We start from the raw sequence: 19,764 nt of genomic DNA, 5'->3' as shown, positions 1-19,764 counted from the left end.
TTTTAAAAATAGAAAAGGTGTGAATCACTATGGAAACACAAGATTGTGGTTATATAATGGTAAGCAACGAGTCATACTAAGGTGCCAGGATGCTTTTCTTTTCTTTTATTCATTTTCTAAAATGTCACTTTACTGCTAAAAGGTATTGACAGCATATAAATGAGCACTAAAGTAAAGGTGCAATACACTCTTTCTCATAAACAGCGTGAGCAATTTCATCATAAAAGGAAACCGAATGTTTTGCATCTGAAAAAAAAAATGCTGCTGTAGGCGCTTACAGCTGCTGATAACATCTAGTGAGAAACACATTACACATTTCTTAAGCAGTCTAAGTTTCGGTTATTTACAAAGCAAAAAAACGTTACTACTTTAAACTAAATTTACATTTTCATCAAACACCCAAACACCCTCAAAACAAGAGAAGTTTGCAAATTTAGCGACATACTGCACATGACTGTATAGTAATGCTAACTAAACTGGTTTTTCTTGCTAGAGCACAGACATTACATATAATTCACTAATACAAATGAGTCTAGGACTTTGTACTGAAAAGCTAAAATTAAATGATAAAGCTATCTTTCTCTATTTTTATGCAATGTATCGCTATATCAAGCACAAACAAGCACTGCTAGATATTTTTACTGAAACAAGGACTGATGGATATTTTGTATTGAGTGTTGACTGTGTTGTATTGTATTAGTCAAAAAGTCTCCAGCAGATTAGACCAATTACTGGATGCCTTTAATCTGAAAAGATAGAATTAAGAAGCAAAGAAAGTTTGTAAAAGGACATGGAGTGAACTTTGCTCTTCTTTGCTCTTTCTGTTATGAAAAAGAAAGGCCATTTCTAAAATTTAATTATTTTAAAGACAAATGTCTGCTATCATTGTCTAAATACATGAAGACGCATATGAAAACAACAGAAACCTCATAATATCCATCAGGTCACAAGTGCTCCATCCAGTGTCAGGATTAAGGTTGGATTTTAGTTTATCCACATGTTAAATAGACAAATCTTCATAAAGTCGAGAATGTTAAAGAGGATATAAGATATGACATGAAGTCTCATAGATATATTCTTTGGTTTACATTTGGGAACGCCTTTAACACAGTTCCAAACATGAACTCCCAGTGATGTTAATTTATAATAAAACATACTCTTAATCCTAGATGGGGCACCAATAACTTGATTGATGGATGGAGAAGATTACCTGTTTTACTATAGCATTGTATTAATGCTATAGTAAAACAGGTAATCTTCTTGTGAAAAAGTATTGTCTGAGTTATATGTGTTAGACAACAGGGAACTTTTTTATGTGCAGTTGAGTTAAATAAAACCTTTTTTGCACTTACTAAAGAAGACATGGTATGTTTTACTTCTAAACTGAAGTACTCATACTTTCTTCCTGAGTTGCAAGGGAATGCTTCTTTCTCATCATTATCTCAGAGTTGCCGATAGAGCTCCGAGCTGTGCTGCGGCGCCGGGCAAACTCTGCAAGATCCTCAGCCAGAACAGACTCCATCACTGCACCGAGAGAATGTCGGATCTTATTGCACAGGTCAGGGCAGCTGAACACATACAGAACAGGATTGAGGACGCTGTTGAGGAAGCCGATCGTCGCTGCAACTGGGAGGGCCTGTATTATAAAACCCTGAACAGAGTGAGAGTTTGGAGCCATCACTTCTATGACAATGAATATGTGGTAGGGTGCCCAGCAGAGTACAAAGCTCACCACCACAGACACTACAAGCCGAACAAAACGGAAAGGGCGACGGTTACATCTGTTTGCTATTATGGAGTGTACAACAGCATAGCTCACTATGATGATGACCAAAGGGATTAAGAAGGCAAAAAACAGCTTCATTATTGCCAGTCCTTCTTTCCGCTGTTTAATTATAGGTATATTATTTGTCTGATTCTTTGGTTCAGGCAGGAATCGTGCATAATCATAGTAACAGAGTTTCCGTCCATCTTTTAAAGGGATGACATCACGGAACAGGAAGAAGGGGATAGTGCAGATCAGAGCCATGGCCCAAATCACCCCACATATCTTCTTAACTAGTCGGATGTTTCTGTGGTTTTGGGCCCAGACAGGTTTTAGCACCACCAAGCAGCGGTCCAGAGAAATGGCCGCCAGCAGGAAGCCACTGACGAACATGTTGAGAAAAAAGATGGAGGAATGGATGCGGCAGAAAGTTGTCCCCAGTGTCCAGGTTTTGCCCCGGGCCATGTACAGGGTGAAGAAGGGCAGGCAAGAAGTGGCTAGCAGGTCAGAGACTGCGAGGTTCAGGATCCAGATGCTAATGATGGAGCGACGGACATGGAAGCCCACCACTGCAACGATGAGGAGGTTTTCCACGATGCCAATGGTAGCGAAAATGCCATGGAGGGTAATGGTAAAAACATTCAAAGAATGGGATCCTACAGGGTGGCTGGATACATTATGGTTGCTATTTTCAGTCATCTTGGATGAAAAATTTCTTGTCGTCGTGTCGGGTGGTTGCAGTTCAGATGACGTGCTTCACAGCTGAAAGAGAAAGAGATGATAACATGTAAAATCAAACAGTTCAGTTAGTGGAATCTGTTATGAAAGAGCAAAGTCATTTCTGAAATTACTTTTTTTTTTTAAGAAAAAATTTTGTTGTTATTGTTTAAACGTGGTTACTTTACGAGGAATGGCTCAGCACAAATCTGATTTGACTGTTCTTGTTCAGTAATAGTATATGGCTACTGGTCTATTTAGTATAGCTACAGTAAATGGAGTGATTCGTATATTTCTACGCTATCTTCAACATGCCACATTCACACAAACACGGTTTCTATGCTTTGAAGTGCTTTCTAACTACCATTCACACTCCGATGGATGCATCAGAGATATCCTGCCACAAGGATATTTTGCATGCAAACTAGGGTGAGCCACCAACCACCAGCCTTCCGATCAGTAGATGACCTGCTCTACCTCCTGAGCTACAGCCACTGTATGAAAGTGTTGAACCACCCCTTATTTCTTTCTTGTTTTCTAGTAAAATTGGAAATACAGATCTTATTTTATTTGGTATCTTTATTTTTCACAGTCTGAACTCTCTTAGGTAAGCTTTCTTGTAATTTCTTTGAGTAGTCTTCAAGTTCTCCAGGCTTCCTGGGGGATAGTTAAAGCTTTTCTTTGGATGTTGATTGGTTTTTATTCCCTTGTCTGTTAAGATAATCTCAAACTGCTTCGGTAATGTTGAGGTTGGGCAAGCTGCTGTGTGCTGATGATGATTTCAAATTTGGATTTATCACTTTATAGGACATGTTGTCACTTCTTTTCAGCCCAGTACTTGTGAAAAAAAGCATTCTTCAGGATGGAGCTGATATATGCCAAAATACACAACCGCTGAGACCATTTTCTGATCATGACTTGGAGATACTTTTCATCTGTTGCAGATCATTTTTTATCTTGGTCTGCCACTGCTTTTGTCGTCCACTTATCGATTTGCCCCAGTTTTCTTTAAGGACACACTGCACACCATCCTGAGATACCATTTTTTGACTAATGACTCATTAGGAATCACATTGTTGGTGCAAAAATACCATTTTATGCCTCTCAAACTGTGTTATATTTGATAGTTGTTGGAGTTTGTCAAAAGAAATGGGAACAAATTCTACACTTTTGTGAAAGAAAATGAGATCTTTAATACGTTTTCTGTTATGTGCACACAGTTAGGTAGTTAGGGATGATTCCATAGGTACATTTTAAGTGGCTTACTGAACAAACCAATACAAGACATTGCCCAGAAACTGGTCAATATTGGGTTTGTTAATAAAAAATAGTTATCACATATTACTTGCTACATTTCTTAATGCTGTAATGCTGGACATTTCTTGATTACCCCCACAGAGAAACAAAATTATTACTTCAACTCTGCTGCCAATTACCAGTTAACAGTATAAATCTTTTGCCACATGTGAGTAGAAGTGATCATTCTTTTAGTGTTTAATTATTAACACGAAGCCGACAACACAAAAGTAGTTGAAAACCGGTTCAAAGAGACTTCAAAGTGATCGCAACAGAGATTATACTGTAGAACCACACAGGAAGAAACGTTGGCTGCGAGACTGACTGCACACTCAGCTTTAACATCAGTCTGGGTTCTTCACATTGTGTTAGCGCGCTATTTGTGGAGATGCTTGCAAAGAGTTGATGTCATGTTAATCATTTGTAGTTACTTCTGTCCTAAACGCACTTTGCACTTGACCAATTTACCTTGTTGTTTTGGGCCATTGGAGTATTCCTATCTCCACTTCTCAGAAGTTGTATACACCTCCACCATTATCCCTCTCCATGCATATGAACTACAATCAGTTGATTGTAGCACAAATGCGCCGAAAGAAAAAGACGTTTTTCAACCCAGTATCATGTAATAGACACGCCGGTCCACTGTGTCCATTTCACGTTTGCCTCTATCTAGCAACTTCGTGGCTTTAAAAATCTCCTCCTGCTGGTAATGCAGCTTCTACATGTGTGCCCATTTTACACTAGGAAGGAGAAAAGCATGATGAACACAGTGGACTGGAGTGCGTATTTCACACTTTGCTGTAAGACTGAGTTGCATTTTTTGTTTGTTTGTTTGTCTCCGCCCAGCATGCAGACAATTGAAGAACCTTTGCAATAATGTCAGTGCAAGGACATTTAACTACACATTTAATCCCTGGCATATGTTAATATAAGATTTAAAAAATGCAATTCAACAGCTTATGTTGTTTTTTTACATGATAAATGTGTAAAACTACAGAAAATATTTTGTTCAGAGCCCATACTGCCCCATATTTATAAAACATAATGTTTTTGTTGATTGATTTTTTTTTTTTGTAACCAAAATGTTTTGTAGTAAACAGTGAAAAATGGGAACATTTCTGTAGATTTAATGTTTATCAGTTACTTTGTCATTGTCCCGAGTCCGTGTATTATTATCATTATTATCATTATCATTATTATTATTATTTGTGAACTCATGTTCTAGCTTTGGGATGATTTGTATTTTGAGATTTTCTGGTTCTGGGATTCTGGGGTGGTGCTCCCTCTGTTGGTTCCTGGTGTTAGTGTTTCCCCTGTCTCCTCAGATTAATCAGGTCCAGCTGTGTCTCCCGCCTGTGTGTGATTTCCCAGTGTCCCTCTGTGTGTATTTATGTTATGTGAACTTGTGCGCTTGTTACTGGTCCGTCTGTGAAACTGTCTGCGTAACTGCCATATGTTCTCCCTGCTCATCACCTCCTTCATGTTACTTTCGCCCCTTCTTTTTCAGGTTTGCTGTTTAGTTTAGTTTTTCCCAGTTCAGGTTTTCTTTAGTTTTGTTTTTGCCATCCCTGCCTTGTGTTTTGTTATTTACAATAAACCTCACTCGCATCTTAGTAAGTGCCACTTTCCCAGACATCACACGACTGTTGCCGCAGCCGTGACATACTTAACTACTTTAGTGTAGTATAACTGGCTGTGGGGAGTTAAATAAGCAGAAAAGCTGTAAATATATAATAAATTTATTGAAAAAATACAGTTAAAAAGCCAAAAATGTATGCCTTCCATCATATTTTCCAAAGCTGTCTAGCGGGCTAGATTGGGTGTCTCTGCTGTGCCGATTCTGGCCCCTGGGCCTTATGTTTGACATCCCTGATCTAGGCTTAGCAGTATGATTTGGCTTAGGTTTGGCCTAATAGTTAGTAAGTGGTTCAATAGACAGAATGCAAGGCAATTAAAATAATTTCACAATTCCCCCCCCCCAAGAAAAAAGTGGAATATATGTCAACATAGATTGCTGTCAGCTTCACCACAGTGGGTAAGTAAGAAGGACTACAGGCTGTTGTGTCTCAGAATATTAGTTTCTGATAGTTTGACACCAAACAAGTTAAACTTTCTAAAGTGCCTCGTTCCTCATTTTGTTTTTTCAACAGCTGTTACACCCTTAAGTCAGTTTCCTGTGTCAATCACAGGCAGTGTTTTTTAAAAGAAATTAAAAAAATAAAGTGTACACAAGACTGCAATCTAAGGGTGTGTAACTGTGCCTTCACCCTAAGCTGAAAGCCAGTAAGCTCGAACTGCAGGGCCACAGTATGCTGAACTCACAGGGTAAGTTCAGCATACTGCATTAGCAGTCACACAAAGCTGGTTACAAACTTGCCAAATTAAACCAGGGTTTTCCCCTACGCTTTGACAGAAAGTAGGCATGGTTTGGGTATCATCTGACAGGTTCACTGGTCACATGACTCTCTATGAGCGGCACCTACTCCACAGACTCTATCAGATGCTGATAAAATGATCATCAACATAAAAGAAGAACACAAATAATGGAGCTTTTGGAAAATGGGGCACAATTGTTAATCTGGTGATTTAGCACGCATAACGAAAGAATAAACATTGAAATTTCAGTTAATTATTTTTTCACTGCTTTTCATTTCTAAGGAAAAAAACTGTATATAAAACCTAGAAACTTTAAACTTGTGCATTAAAGCTCCCATGCAGCATGGTCAAGGAGCTGCTGCAGTCTGTCTGCAGATCAAGTGAAGTTATTCCCCTGACTGAACAGGTAGTCTAACAGTGTGCTCTATGTTCTAGTCTTTGCAGTTCCGGTAGTGTAAAAGAGACCTATCAGCAGATTAGAATCAAGCATGCAATATTTGCACACTTTCTGCATCACCAACTGAATGTGTATAATTCCAGTAAGAATGTGATGCATAGTTTGCACTTCGGTCAGTGGTTTTAGCACGTTCACCTTAACTCCTTGCACCTATAAAACACGTTGACCCAGCAGAGAATCGGTAATGCACTTTAATAATGCTGAAAAAAAAAGTGGCGTTTTTAAACTAAACTTTGGAACATCAGCTGCTCAATGCTCTTCTCTGAGCTGCAGACTCGGTGCAGTTTAAGGGTTTGAGAGTAAACATTAAACTGCAGTGTCTGTATAGAATAATGTTTAGAATAATAACACTGCTGTAAAGTTCTTTCACTGACCACAGAAAGCAAACAAACAAAAAAAGATTAAAGAACCAGGAATGGCGACACTATTTTCTGAAGTATTGATTTCATACCTGTTGATATCTAATCTGCTTCACGGCATAAGTTACCATGGTGATATGTTCCTTTAAGAAGTGAATCACCTCTGTAGTTCAGCAAACCCAGTGTTTATCCTGAAGTTAGCTGGATAATTCTGCTTCGTAATCCAGGCATCAGGAACCAGATCCGGGGAAAACTGAGAGTACATTAGGGGAGAATCACAGATGCTATGACAAAGGACCAAGAGGAGTTTCTAGGCATAGAGGGGGCTAATGGGCGAGTGGAGACTAGTGGGGAACGACGTACAACAACAGGCACAAACAAAAACAATGAAGGCATTTAGTCCCTATCAGAGTCCAGAAGATAAAACAGACAACAGTTCACACGCACCATATTTGGTCTATAATGCACTATTACATTTGATACCCACCTGCGATAAAGCCTGTCTGACTGGAGAACACAGTGATGTAAGGAGGGAAAAAGAGATAAACAGACTCAGTCGCAAAAGAGTGAAATTACAGGCTAAAAAAGCAGAATCCACATCATTAGAGTTTATAGGGCACAGCTACTCTCACTCATACAGAAGACTTTTACACACTGCGGCAGTCTTGATACATTTATGTAAACTCGCAAGACACAACAGTGCATATGTCAACGTGCAGAAAAAAAGGGCTCAACTTATGAGGGCAGGAAAATGTCTGTACAAAAACTCTGGATTTAAAGTATGAATTAGGCCAAACACTTGTAACCAGGGCATCTGGTGATATAAAATATAATTCAATTCAAGTGAATTTAATTCAACACCAGTCACCTCAAAGCACTTTATATTTTAAGGTAGATACTCTACAATAATATCATAAAAACAAGAAAAGAGGAAATGTCAGCAGTTACATACAGATACACATACACTACACTTCCGGGCTTGCCATAAAGTCCTGTTTTAAGAAGCCACGTTGGTATAAAATTGGAAACAGTCATGTTAATTATGGTTCTGTCTACAGCTTTTCTGTTTTTCCTTGCCAAACTGGCTGCTCTTATTGCTGCCTTTTCTATTCTTTTTTTTGTTTGTCATTCTGGTCACCCCGTCTGTGTGAGTTTTCACAGTTAGTGATCATCAACACTACTGCCCCCCCCAAAAAAAAAGAAGAAGAAGAAGAAGGACAACGCTTTTATTCTGAAACTCCAGCATGCATGTTTAGAGTGACATCGCAGATCAAAACAGCATTTTTTGAAAGCAGCTTGATAGCTGAACGTTGAATAATTTTGTTGGCAGCATCTCTGCATCTTTGATATCTCTGCATCTGTTTGTCTTTCACACATATTGTTGTTGTTCCCCACATCCTCTATACACAACTTCAACTGCAGATGTATAACGTGACCTAATAATGTAACACATGCATATACAATGAATTAAATATGACAGTATTTAACTCAACGGCTAACATTATTACATTACAATAAAACACAATCAAGACAGCTATAACACCTAAAAACACTAAATTAGGAAGAAGGAGGACTGACATGAACAATTTGGATTATATATATTTTGTCATTCATTGATTTATTTGGTTACTGCGCTGCTGCTGATGGAAACTGCGCCAAAATCTTGTAAAAATTCTATCAAAAGTAGTTTTAAAGCTTTTATTAAAGTAAGTCTTTATCTGATAGATAAGATATATTACAAGCCACATCATTCATGCTCATATTAAACTGGCAAGATATTACCCATTTCCAGTACATTTCATGATTCCAGTGAATATGGATCTGAGTCATCAAAACCTGCTCTCTGAAAGTGAAACTGGACAATGGATTCACAAAATGCAAAAACAAAATTCTTACCGGTTCGTTTTGTTTCCGTTTTATCTGCAGCAGGTCTGACGTGGTCTCTGTCATGCTGTGTTACTAGATGACACTTTGACAGCACTAGCCTCATGGATGTATAAGTACTGTGAAGTAGGAAGTCACAAACCTCAGAATCAACCTAAAGTTTTCACAAGATTGAAAAAGACTATAGCCAAGTGTCAAACCAGACACTTTTATAAAAAGGCCCAAGCTGTTCAGACAAATAAAGTCACCAGTCTGTAACTAAATGAAGAAGTCATTTTTAGATTGATATACTGCCAGTATATAAAGTCAGTATAGACTACCACAGTATCATTTGAGTTACAGGAAAAAGGCCAGACGCTATCACTGACATCTACCAGCATTCACACAGCATTGCTTTCATTTTTGCAGACATTACAGCTGTTGAAGACTCAAATAACTGACATGATATTACACAGAATCTGCTTTTAATGCATATCCTGTGTGATATATATCCTGTTCATCTTGTAATCTCACGTATTTTTATCTGCTAAAATGTTCAAAAAGTCACTGGTCACTGTTTTAAAATATATAAATACCAACTGGCCACTATATCAAGTACATTTTGTTAGCACAGCGTTGAGAAGACAACATCACACATTTGCTGCAGAATCGTCGGCTGCCTATCTGTGATTCAAATCTCGCGTTCCACCACATCTCAAAGGTGCTCTATTAGACTGAAATCTGGTGACTCAATTTAAGTACAGTCACTGTCATGTTCAAGAAACCAGTTTGAGACGATTCAAGCGTTTTGGCCTGGTGCATTATGCTGTTTGGAAGTAGCCATCAGAAGATGGTACACTGTAGTCATAAAGGAACGGATTAGCAACAATACTCAGGTAGACTGTGGTGTTTAAACTGTGCTCAGTTGGTACTAAGGGACACAGAACGCACCAAGCAAATATCCCCCATGCCGTTACACCACCAGCAGCTTGAGTTTCACCACAAGGCAGGATGGATCCATGCTTTCATGTCATTTATCACAAATTCTCACCCTACCAACCAAATGTTGCAGCAGAACTTGAGACTCATCAGACCGAGTGACATTTTTTGTCCAATTTTGATGAGCCCGTGTTAATCGTAGCCTCAGATCTTGGGGATCAAAACATTGGAGAAAATGAGAGAATTTCAGCCAGTCCTCATATTCTGGTAAACATCCTGTTTGGTTAACACTGAGTCTCATGCATGCTGTTAAATTTGTATCGTTTCTCTGACACATATGTTGTGTTTTGTCCTCAGTGCCTTCTCTCTCTCTCTCTCTAGCTCTGGACTTGAACATCTCACTTGCACAACCAACCTCTCCTTATTACTGTGTGCTGTTTTTTTTTCTGCTCACCTCTCTCCTTAACCAGACGAGGCCTTTGACAGAAGGGAGTTCTTTTTCCCCACTGTCACCAAGTACAAAGTACCTCAAAGTACCTTGCTGGATTTCTCTTTATAACACTGGAACGACCTAATCGAATAATGTTAATATCACTATAGCCAAGGTTTTACTTGGAATACATTGTACCAAGAAAGTGTTTCTTTTTCTGTGAATCCAGCCCTCCTCTATAAGTGCACTGGGTCTACACTGACACCTGCTGGCCAATGATAGTGTCGCCCCTTCAAGAAAGCCCCTCAAAGTTGCTCAGTTTTATCAAACCTATGCATGATAACTGATCGGGAACATAATACAAATTTCCTAAATACAGATTTTATCCTAGGGAGTTTTCTCAATTACAAAGCAAACATGTTTTTAATATGGCGAAGAATGAAGTGCTGAGTTATAACTTCTGCTTTTTGTCTTTCTATATTTGGTGGGTGATAAGGAGAGAGCACACAGCATGGTCTACATTTCTTGACATGAAAACTATGCAGTGACAAGACAGAAAAAAAATAAGTTGACTGCACATCGCTGACAAGTCATTTACAACTACGATTGTTTCCCCCACTCTGCAGTGAAGTGTGAATGTCTAGAGCTGTTGTTGTACTTTACTCTGCATGCTTGCTTCAACAAATAACATCTTGGCAAACCTTTTCTGAGGTCGGTCATTTGTCACACAACTTTTTCTGGAGCTTTTTCAAAAGACAAAATAAATAGATTTGAATTCATTTGAAAGTCTACAGCTCCATCTCTGTATTCAAATGATTGATATGCTTCCTGTTTGTGAGGAGACTATAATTTAGAGGTGTTGAGGAAACATAGCAGTTATTAGGTTACTGCGGGAAACGATGACAGCTACAAGCACACACTCACTGCATTTTAAACAGTAACAGGGTGTGGGTTGCAGTCTTCTCCAGAACCAATGATTGAAACCTTCTGTGATGATCAGGTTGAGTTAAGAATTAAAAATTAGAAAGAGACTTTTAAATACATCAATGTCCTCACAAAGATAGCCAAACTACTGTATGTGTGTGTTTGTGCAATCCCAGGGAGTGGACCGGGCAGCAGTCACCCACAGACGTGACTTTAGACAAAATACAAGAGCTGCTCATCCAAATAACCTGCACTTATTTGGGTCTGCTGCAATACACCAAATCTGAATCAGATAAGAGTTTACAACTGATCAGACAGACAGATGGATAAAAGGAGTTCTTCAACCCACTTACATGGACTGATCAACAGTCTGACTCGCCTGATTTCATCTGATCTTTCCAGCTAAGAAGTCGGGTCTGGTTAGTACTTAGACCAGCTGGGGGAAACAGGTGCTGTAAGCCTAGCTTATAGCCAAACCACCCTGAGCACACCCGACTGAACAACACATTTACTGAAGTAGTTCTGAACAGCGCTAAATCTTAAAATATGAAATACTAGAATATGACATCAACCAAGATTCATCTGTCAAATCATAAAACACCTGAGAAAGATCTCTGATCAGACAAAACTGCTATGTTTGCTATGTTTGCATTATCTGTCATTATAACACACTTGATGGCCTGACATTTACCCAAAATAGCACATCTGCGCTTATCTCCATATACATTTACATATCTAATGCCCTAATGCAAATGCACCAACAGAATGCATGCTCACCTTCCCTTTTTTGAAAGCATACTGCTTCCTCTTGTCTGATCTGTGCAACCAAGGAAAAAGACCAGTGGAATCCCCCCAAAGCTCCAGACCTGCTCTGACCTCTTTCTGTTCAGGATCTGTGCTCACACTGACAGCAAGAATTTTACTACTGCAGCGTGTGGGTGTAATATCAGTCTGTTACATTGCTCACTAGAATAAATACAGTTTTCTTTAAAATAGGTTATCTGAGTCAGTCATCAACATACATAAAATATGCAATAATAATAAATAATCCTATTTTGTTCTTTAAAACAGCGGCCCCCAACCTTTTTTAAAGGGCACCGGTCCGTGGCCTTGGGGGTTGGGTTGCTTTAAAACACTAAAAATTAGATGACTTACATCTCAGGGGGACTTAGAAATGAAAACAAATATAATGCTGATATTCCACATCTGTGAAATGGAAATACAATTTATTTAGGAATGTTTGAAACATTGTGCACTTTCTCTCAACCTCTAACTAATCTTGAGAGTTAGATATGTTTTACTTTGAATCACTGTTTCACTTTGTGAACCACTTAAAAGTTTGAGAACCAGAATACAAACAAAGTGACTCATCCAGAAATCTTAGATCGTGTGTGGGGAAAAACATCAGCGGTGAGGATAATACAGTTCTTTGCTGCCCTCTTCAGGTCAAATGCAGAGCAGTCATCAAAGAAGCATCAAATGCATGCACACAGGGATGCAAAGTCAAAGCACACAAAGGTCACTGCAGTGGGCTTTGTGTGCTTTGACTTTGTTTACTTCTTTAGATGTGAAAATCCATCTACACCATAAAAAGAGCAACGCAGTTCAAGCAGAAGCAGGTATTCGATGGAGAAGCTGCTAAAAGTGCAGTTTGGATTCAGGATGTTAAAATATGTGTGAATTAATTATGTACACAACGCGCATGTATTTGTATTTATCATTAAGAAAAAGGTCAATTCAGAGTTTTTCACTTCCTTCTGTGGATGAGCACTGACACCCACACTTCTGTTACGTCTAGACCTTTTCTGCTGAGGCTGTAACTTCTGTCTGTGGCTCCTTTGTTCAAACTGCACTCGTGCTGGAAGAGATTGAACAGTGAAGTGAGAGTGAAGGATGTTCAGGTTTTACATGCTCCTGGTTCCTCTCTATAGAGCCTGTAAGTCCTTCACACTAACTTTTTATTCATTTATGCTGTAAATGAGTTGTTATTGCCTTAAATCTCACTATCTTGTGTTTGTGGAACTGTGAACGCCTACGATATTTCAGCAGTCTCTAACTTATCTTGATTTGTGTTCCAGATGGTACGCTCCTCTACGCTAACCTTGGAGATAATGTGACTTTGCATTGCTCCTTTGCCTCCAGGGCCAAATATCTCTCCTGGTACAAGCAAGTCATAGGAGAGCCACCTCGAGTCATATCCTCTTTCTACAAACATTTACTCGACTCCAACAGGTTCCACCCCGGGTTTAAAAACAATCAACGAATTTCAGTTGATAGTGGAGAAGATTTCTATCGTCTGAACATTTTTAATGTTCAGGATTCTGACTCGGCCATGTACTACTGTGGACAGACCAGCATCTCAGTCACTAATTTTGACAATGGAACGTTTTTGGTCCTGAGAGGTAATGTGGAAAGTTTTTAAGATTTGGGAATATTAACAATATAAAAAGAAATCTGCTTTTTTTTTCTTGCACTTCCTATTTTAACATCTGTTTTTAATACTTTTTCAGAGCCCAGTCACAGGACTTTCCTAAAGCAGCCAGAATCAAACTCTGTGCAGCAAGGAGACTCGGTGACACTGAACTGCACGCTGCTCAAAGGATCCAGTGCCGAAGAAGTCAACGTTTACTGGTTCAAAAAGGATACAGTAGACTCTCACTTGGGAATCATGTACATCCACACAAATAGCAGCAGCCAGTGTGCAAAGAGGTCTGAGTCCAGGTGCTCTGCACAGAGATGTGTTTACAGCTTCACAAAGAAGAACGTGAGCCGGTCTGATGTCGGGACGTACTACTGTGCTGTGGCTTCATGCGGAGAGGTGCTTGTTGGGAAAGGCACGAGACTGGATGTCGTGGGTGAGGAACATATGTGTTAAAACTGAAACCTATTATGGTTTCTTTCATCCTCTTATTTTCCTCTTTTGCTTACTCTACGTTGCTTTGTATGTCTTTGCAGTGAAACAGGACGAAGCTGTCCCTGTCTTGGTTAAGACTGTGGTTGCAGCTCTGGTTGTCTCAGTTATTTTCAATGTAATCTTCTGTGGCACCCTCTGCAAAATAGTCCAGAGAAAAAAGTGTCCCTCTAAAGGTAACTATTGCCTATCATAAAAGCATTCTGATGACTATAAAACATGTCAGCAGTTAAATTTCTCTTTCCTTTCTATTTCTTTCATAAGGGTCACTTCAACAGCCTAACACTCCAGAATACACTGCGAACTGTGAGGTTAGTAAATGAGAAAAAGCACAGTACAGTAAGTCTTGAAACACCTCTGATTTCTTATATTTAGCTTCAAAGCAGCTAGACTTTGTGGTCATTTGTGGTCATGGTCTTGAGCAATAGTTCTTCAGGCTTTCTCAAGAGTTTTTCTTTGGACATGAACGGCTTTTTCAGTCATTTTCAGTCCAGTGCCTGACCACTGTGGGGAATAATTATCAAGGGATGAACCAGTGATGTATCGACACATAACACGCAACTTAACAATAAACAGTGTTGGGAAGGTTACTTTTAAAATGTATTCCACGACAGATTACAGAATACATGCCCCAAAATGTATTTTGTAACGTATTCCGTTACGTTACTCAATAAGTGCAACGTATTCTGAATACTGTGGATTACTTAATATATTATCATGCTTTTTACAACTACATGAATGTACTATTGCTGTGTGATTTATTACTATTACTGAAGGTTACTCGCCATACCAATAACAACTAGATTTTTAAATCTTAATATAAAATGAGTAACAGTAGGGTGGACATTAGGTAAGGCTGAACTTTTTTGCAGCGATCTATTCCGCGCGTATATAAAACAGGTCCGCGGCTCCGAACCGTAGTAAAGGGACCTCTGGCTAATACGTCGGGTTCTGTGTCGGGCTCGTAACCGAAAACTAGCTTCACTTTGTTGTCTGTGTCAACTTTGTTACCGAGAGACAGAGAGAGGCGTTGAAAGGCTGCTCCAACTGAACTTGTTGTTTCGGAGGAAAACACGAACACAGTTTACAGTCGAGTCTTAATAGCTTACTTACAACTGGGCTCATCAGGCACTCTTTTTGGCTGCAGTGGTTATTATTATGTTTACAGGCTTCCATCTCACTTTTCTGGTCGGTGACAACTTGTACTTTTCTCTTTCTCCCTCCCTCGCTCACAGACACATAACGGGTATGGCAGTCCATTCTCCCTGCAGCACGGACTACACTGCCCACAAGGCCACATTCTTTAGGGCTGTGCCTGTAACACTATACCTATTGCCTTCATATTAAATTCTTTTTTGAATAATATTTTTTAAAAATATTTCTTCACGTCATTATGCGGGCCGCAAGTAGAGGTGACAGGACACACGGGCATTATAGCCTCTTAATGCGTGTTTCGTTTGGGTTTCCACCGCCTAACATATGAAACAGGGAGAGACCGCCGTGTAATCCATTTATTTCAACAAAGTAACTGCATTCTGAATACCACCTTTTTAAACAGTACTCATATTTTGTATTTTAAATACGTAACGGCGGTACATGTATTCCTTTACTCCCCAACACTTAACAATGAACTAATATTAAATTGTATCTTTAGGCACAGCACATAATTTGTTCCTATTTCTTTAGCTGAAGCTTCCAAAAATGCCAAAGATAGCACAGTGTGACAGAAATAAAATAGCAACTTTGCACCAACAAGACAATTCCCAATGATCTGTTGGCCAAAAACTTGATATATCTCAACATAGTGTGTCTATAAATATTTGCAGGCATGAGTAGGATCTGAGAATCGTGTTCTTAAGAAATAAGAAAAACACCAGCAGAGACCTGACACAGAACCTGAGAGATGCATCCAGTCTTTCAGTTGATCCATCAGGTGAGAAAAACCTGAAGTATACCACCGGCAGCAGGTTTTATGGAGTGAAAAATCTAAATTAGAAAATGTCAGTTCAAATCAACTTTAGTATGTATGGATGAGGTCAGGATAGAGATATGACAGTGAGTGTCTACAGCCATCTATAAACCACAGAGGAGACTCTGTCATGGTTTGGGGTTGCATTTAGCCAATGGTGTTGCGCATTTTGTCAAAATTGATTGAATAAAGGGGAAAAAAAGTAGATTGAGATTTTAATCCATTTAATATTTAATAATAATGATCCCAAACATGCTGCCAGTCCAGTAAAAGCCTATATGTATAGAAAAAGAAACAGTAGAACACCATCAGTCATGAACTGGCCTCCCCGGAGCCCGGACTTCAACATTTTGAAACAGTTTGGAATCATTCTGACAGAGAACAGAACAAAAACCAGCCAACTTTCAAAGAAGAGCTTTGTGTTGTTCAGTTCTGGAGAACTATTCCTGAAGACTACTAAATAAATTACAAAAAAAGATTAAGAGTTAAGGCTGTGTTGAAGAGGGTTAGAGTGTTCATACAAAAATGTTCAAACTTGTTGGAACTGTACAAAGCCTGCTGTTTTCTTTTAAACTGTATTTCCACGTATTTCACATTTTCCTAGTAAAATATAAAAAATGAGGGGTGGATGAAGACTTTTGCATTGCACTGTATATGGACAGATTCTGTCATATGGCTTTTGTATTTCCCACAGAATGAAGGCTGTGCTGTTGTGCAGTATGCAACTGTGAATTTCAAGAAAAAGAATGAGACAAGTAGGAGACAAAGAAAGGACACAGTCAACGACCCAATCTACTCTGCAGTTAGAACGTCTTACGAGGAATGATTTTGTTCAGTCAAGTCAAAATTATGGCCACTGTCTCTCCTACATCTGTGATGTTGGTTAATATTAACTTCTCAAAGTAGGTTGTGCGATTAGATTTGGACGTTTATTAAAACAAAAAGAGGATTAGGCTCCAAGTGGAATAAATTTCAGGATGTACTGATGGATGGAGGGTTGGGTGGGTGGATTGCAAAAATGTTTCCATTGTAATGCACCTGAATGAGTTATTTGATCAACAGTGCAACAGTGCAGACATTAGGGGCAGGACTGTTTGTGGCTGAGTGACCTAAATTCACTTTTTCATAACAAAGTGGAAAAAGAAAACTCCAAAACAAAACCGCCCAGTATCACCACACAATGCATCTGCTGCCCAAAGTGGTGAACGGGTAGCCGACTCACAGTGTCCCTGGCCTATTTTAAAGTGGAAAAAAGTTATTACAGGAAACACATTTTGATGTACACTCTTTCATGTCTTTGAAACAAAACTACTTTCAAACAAAACTCAGCATATACATTAAAATTTATGAGCCTACATTTGCTGACCCAACTAAATTTCACTTCTTAAACTTTTCCTGTGGGTTTGAGTTGTTTGTGAGCATTTAAGCTGTGCATTCAATTTTTACCAGAGGTAGGACAAGTAAAAAAAAAAGTTTGAAATAACTCAAAACATGTTTTATATTTTAGATTCTTTAAAATAGGCACCCCTTGGTTTGATTACTGCTTTGCACACTCTTGGCATTCTCTCGATGAGGTTCATCAGGTCGTCACCTGAAATGTTTTTCCAACAGTCTTGAAGGAGTTCCCAGAGTTGCTGAGCACTTATTGGCTATTTTGAATTCATTCTGCAGTTAATTTCATCCCAAACTGTTGGGATGTTTCAACCCTCCTGTTTTGGCTTCCCTTCATTGGCTTCCTGTTAAATCCAGAATTGATTTCAAAATCCTGCTCCTCACATACAAGGTCTTAAATAATCAGGCCCCATCTTATCTTAATGACCTTGTAGTACCATATCACCCTATTAGAGCACTTCGCTCTTGCACTGCAGGCCTACTTGTTGTTCCTAGAGTATTTAAAAGTAGAATGGGAGGCAGAGCCTTCAGTTTTCAGGCCCCTCTTCTGTGGAACCAGCTTCCAGTTTGGATTCGGGAGACAGACACTATCTCTACTTTCAAGATTAGGCTTAAAACTTTCCTTTTTGCTAAAGCATATAGTTAGGGCTGGACCAGGTGACCCTGAATCCTCCCTTAGTTATGCTGCAATAGACGTAGGCTGCCGGGGATTCCCATGATGCATTGAGTTTTTCCCTTCCAGTCACCTTTCTCACTCACTATGTGCTAATAGACCTCTCTGCATCGAATCATATCTGTTATTAATCTCTGTCTCTCTTCCACAGCATGTCTTTCATCCTGTTTTCCTTCTTTCACCCCAACCGGTCGCAGCAGATGGCCGCCCCTCCCTGAGCCTGGTTCTGCCGGAGGTTTCTTCCTGTTAAAAGGGAGTTTTTCCTTCCCACTGTCGCCAAAGTGCTTGCTCATAGGGGGTCATATGATTGTTGGGTTTTTCTCTGTATTTATTATTGTGCTATCTACTGTACAATATAAAGCGCCTTGAGGCGACTTTTGTTGTGATTTGGCGCTATATAAATAAAATTGAATTGAATTGAATTCAAACCATCTCAACTGGGTTTATGTCAGGTGACTGTGGAGGCCAAGTCATTTAGCACAGCACTGACTCTCCTTCTTGATCAAATAGGCCTCACACAGCCTGGAGGTGTGTTTGGGATCACTGTCATGTTGAAAAATAAATGATGGTCCAACTAAACACAAACTGGATGGAATGTCATGTCGCTGCAGGATGCTGTGGTAGCCATGCTGCTTCAGTGTGCCTTCAATATTGAATAAATACCCAACAGTGTCACCAGCAAAGCACTTGGGGACACATTCAAAGTTTTAGCAATTTTCCGGATTGACTGACCTTCAGTTCTTAAAGTAATGATTCACTGTTGTTTCTCTTTACTTATCTGATTGGTTCTTGCCATAATATGAATTCTAACAGTTGTCAGATAGGGCTGTGTACCAACCTGACTTCTGCACAACACAACTGATGGTCCCAACCCCATTAAGAATTCATGTCTTCAGTATGTATCGAAAATTTAGAAAGTAGTAAAAAAAAAGAAAAAAAAAGGAAAAACCATTAAATGAGAAGGGGTGTCCAAACTTTTGACTTGTAGTGTATATATGAACTTTATTTTTCTAAACTAAGAGAAACAGTCTTGATGTTGAAAAAAAAAAACTAACTAGATTCCAGGGTCTAGAGGTTTTGTTGGAGGGTTTTGTGGTGCTTGTCCTGTGTCTTTGTTTTTATTCTAAATTTATCTGTTCCTTTATTTTGTGAGGCTTTGCTCCACATGGCATATGTGTTTCAGGGAAATATTAAGTTGTGTTTTAACTTTCCGTTATTGTTCAGCTAAGGGAGCAGAGTTAATGGCAGGTAAGCAAAAAGAGAAAAAGTGTTTTATATTGGAAGGTAAAGACCCTAAATTAATACAGAGACAACCCCAACAATCAGACAACTCCCTATGAACAAGCGCTTTGGCAGCAGTAGGAAGGAAAACCTCCCTTTAAACAGGAAGAAACCTCCAGCAAAACCAGGCTAAAAGAGTGGCAGACATCTGTCACGTTGGGGAGTGGAGAGGAAGACGGGAGATATTCATAGTGTGGAAGAGAACCAGAGATTAATAATGGCTAAGCAAAACTTGGTAAGTCAGTTATCTACTGGTTGAATTCCCGTATTTATTGTACTTGTGTAGTGCCCTTGTAAGAAGAATGTGACAAATGTCCTCTAAATGCAGGGATGTCAAACTCATTTTACATCGTGGGCCACATACAGCCCATTTTTGACCTTAAGCAACCCAAACAGTAAAACTACATGTTAA

The 19,764-nt window shown here is 39.2% G+C and overlaps 2 protein-coding genes across 9 annotated transcripts in view; one reads left to right on the top strand and one right to left on the bottom strand.

The window, feature by feature from the left end:
• Window positions 1-85: 85 nt before the first annotated feature.
• The window catches only part of LOC100691382 (prostaglandin D2 receptor 2), a 31,582-nt gene continuing 11,903 nt past the window's right edge, over window positions 86-19,764 (bottom strand). Inside the window, exons 1-3 of one of the 8 annotated variants that reach the window (XM_019349630.2) lie at window positions 8,867-8,973; window positions 7,063-7,223; window positions 86-2,527 (exon numbers count right to left, since the gene is read on the bottom strand). In XM_019349630.2, the coding sequence (XP_019205175.1) occupies window positions 1,379-2,464 (1,086 nt within the window). In that variant the 5' untranslated portion in view covers window positions 2,465-2,527; window positions 7,063-7,223; window positions 8,867-8,973 and the 3' untranslated portion in view covers window positions 86-1,378. Of the gene's footprint in view, window positions 2,528-4,246; window positions 4,800-7,062; window positions 7,410-8,866; window positions 8,974-15,146; window positions 15,318-19,764 lie in introns of those variants that run through there. The other 7 variants (XM_005455229.2, XM_005455223.2, XM_005455224.3 and 4 more) reach the window with 7 other exon arrangements.
• LOC102082732 (uncharacterized) lies at window positions 12,890-17,795 on the top strand. The gene is made up of 6 exons (XM_005455230.4): window positions 12,890-13,062; window positions 13,205-13,528; window positions 13,637-13,981; window positions 14,082-14,213; window positions 14,302-14,348; window positions 16,701-17,795. Exons 1-6 carry the CDS (start codon window positions 13,020-13,022, stop codon window positions 16,830-16,832), a joined length of 1,023 nt encoding a protein of 340 aa, XP_005455287.3. The 5' UTR covers window positions 12,890-13,019; the 3' UTR covers window positions 16,833-17,795.

Source organism: Oreochromis niloticus, linkage group LG3 (genome assembly GCF_001858045.2).
Source record: "Oreochromis niloticus isolate F11D_XX linkage group LG3, O_niloticus_UMD_NMBU, whole genome shotgun sequence".
In the NCBI taxonomy this organism is placed as follows: Eukaryota; Metazoa; Chordata; class Actinopteri; order Cichliformes; family Cichlidae; genus Oreochromis; species Oreochromis niloticus.
This window is presented reverse-complemented; position numbering and strand designations above follow the sequence as displayed.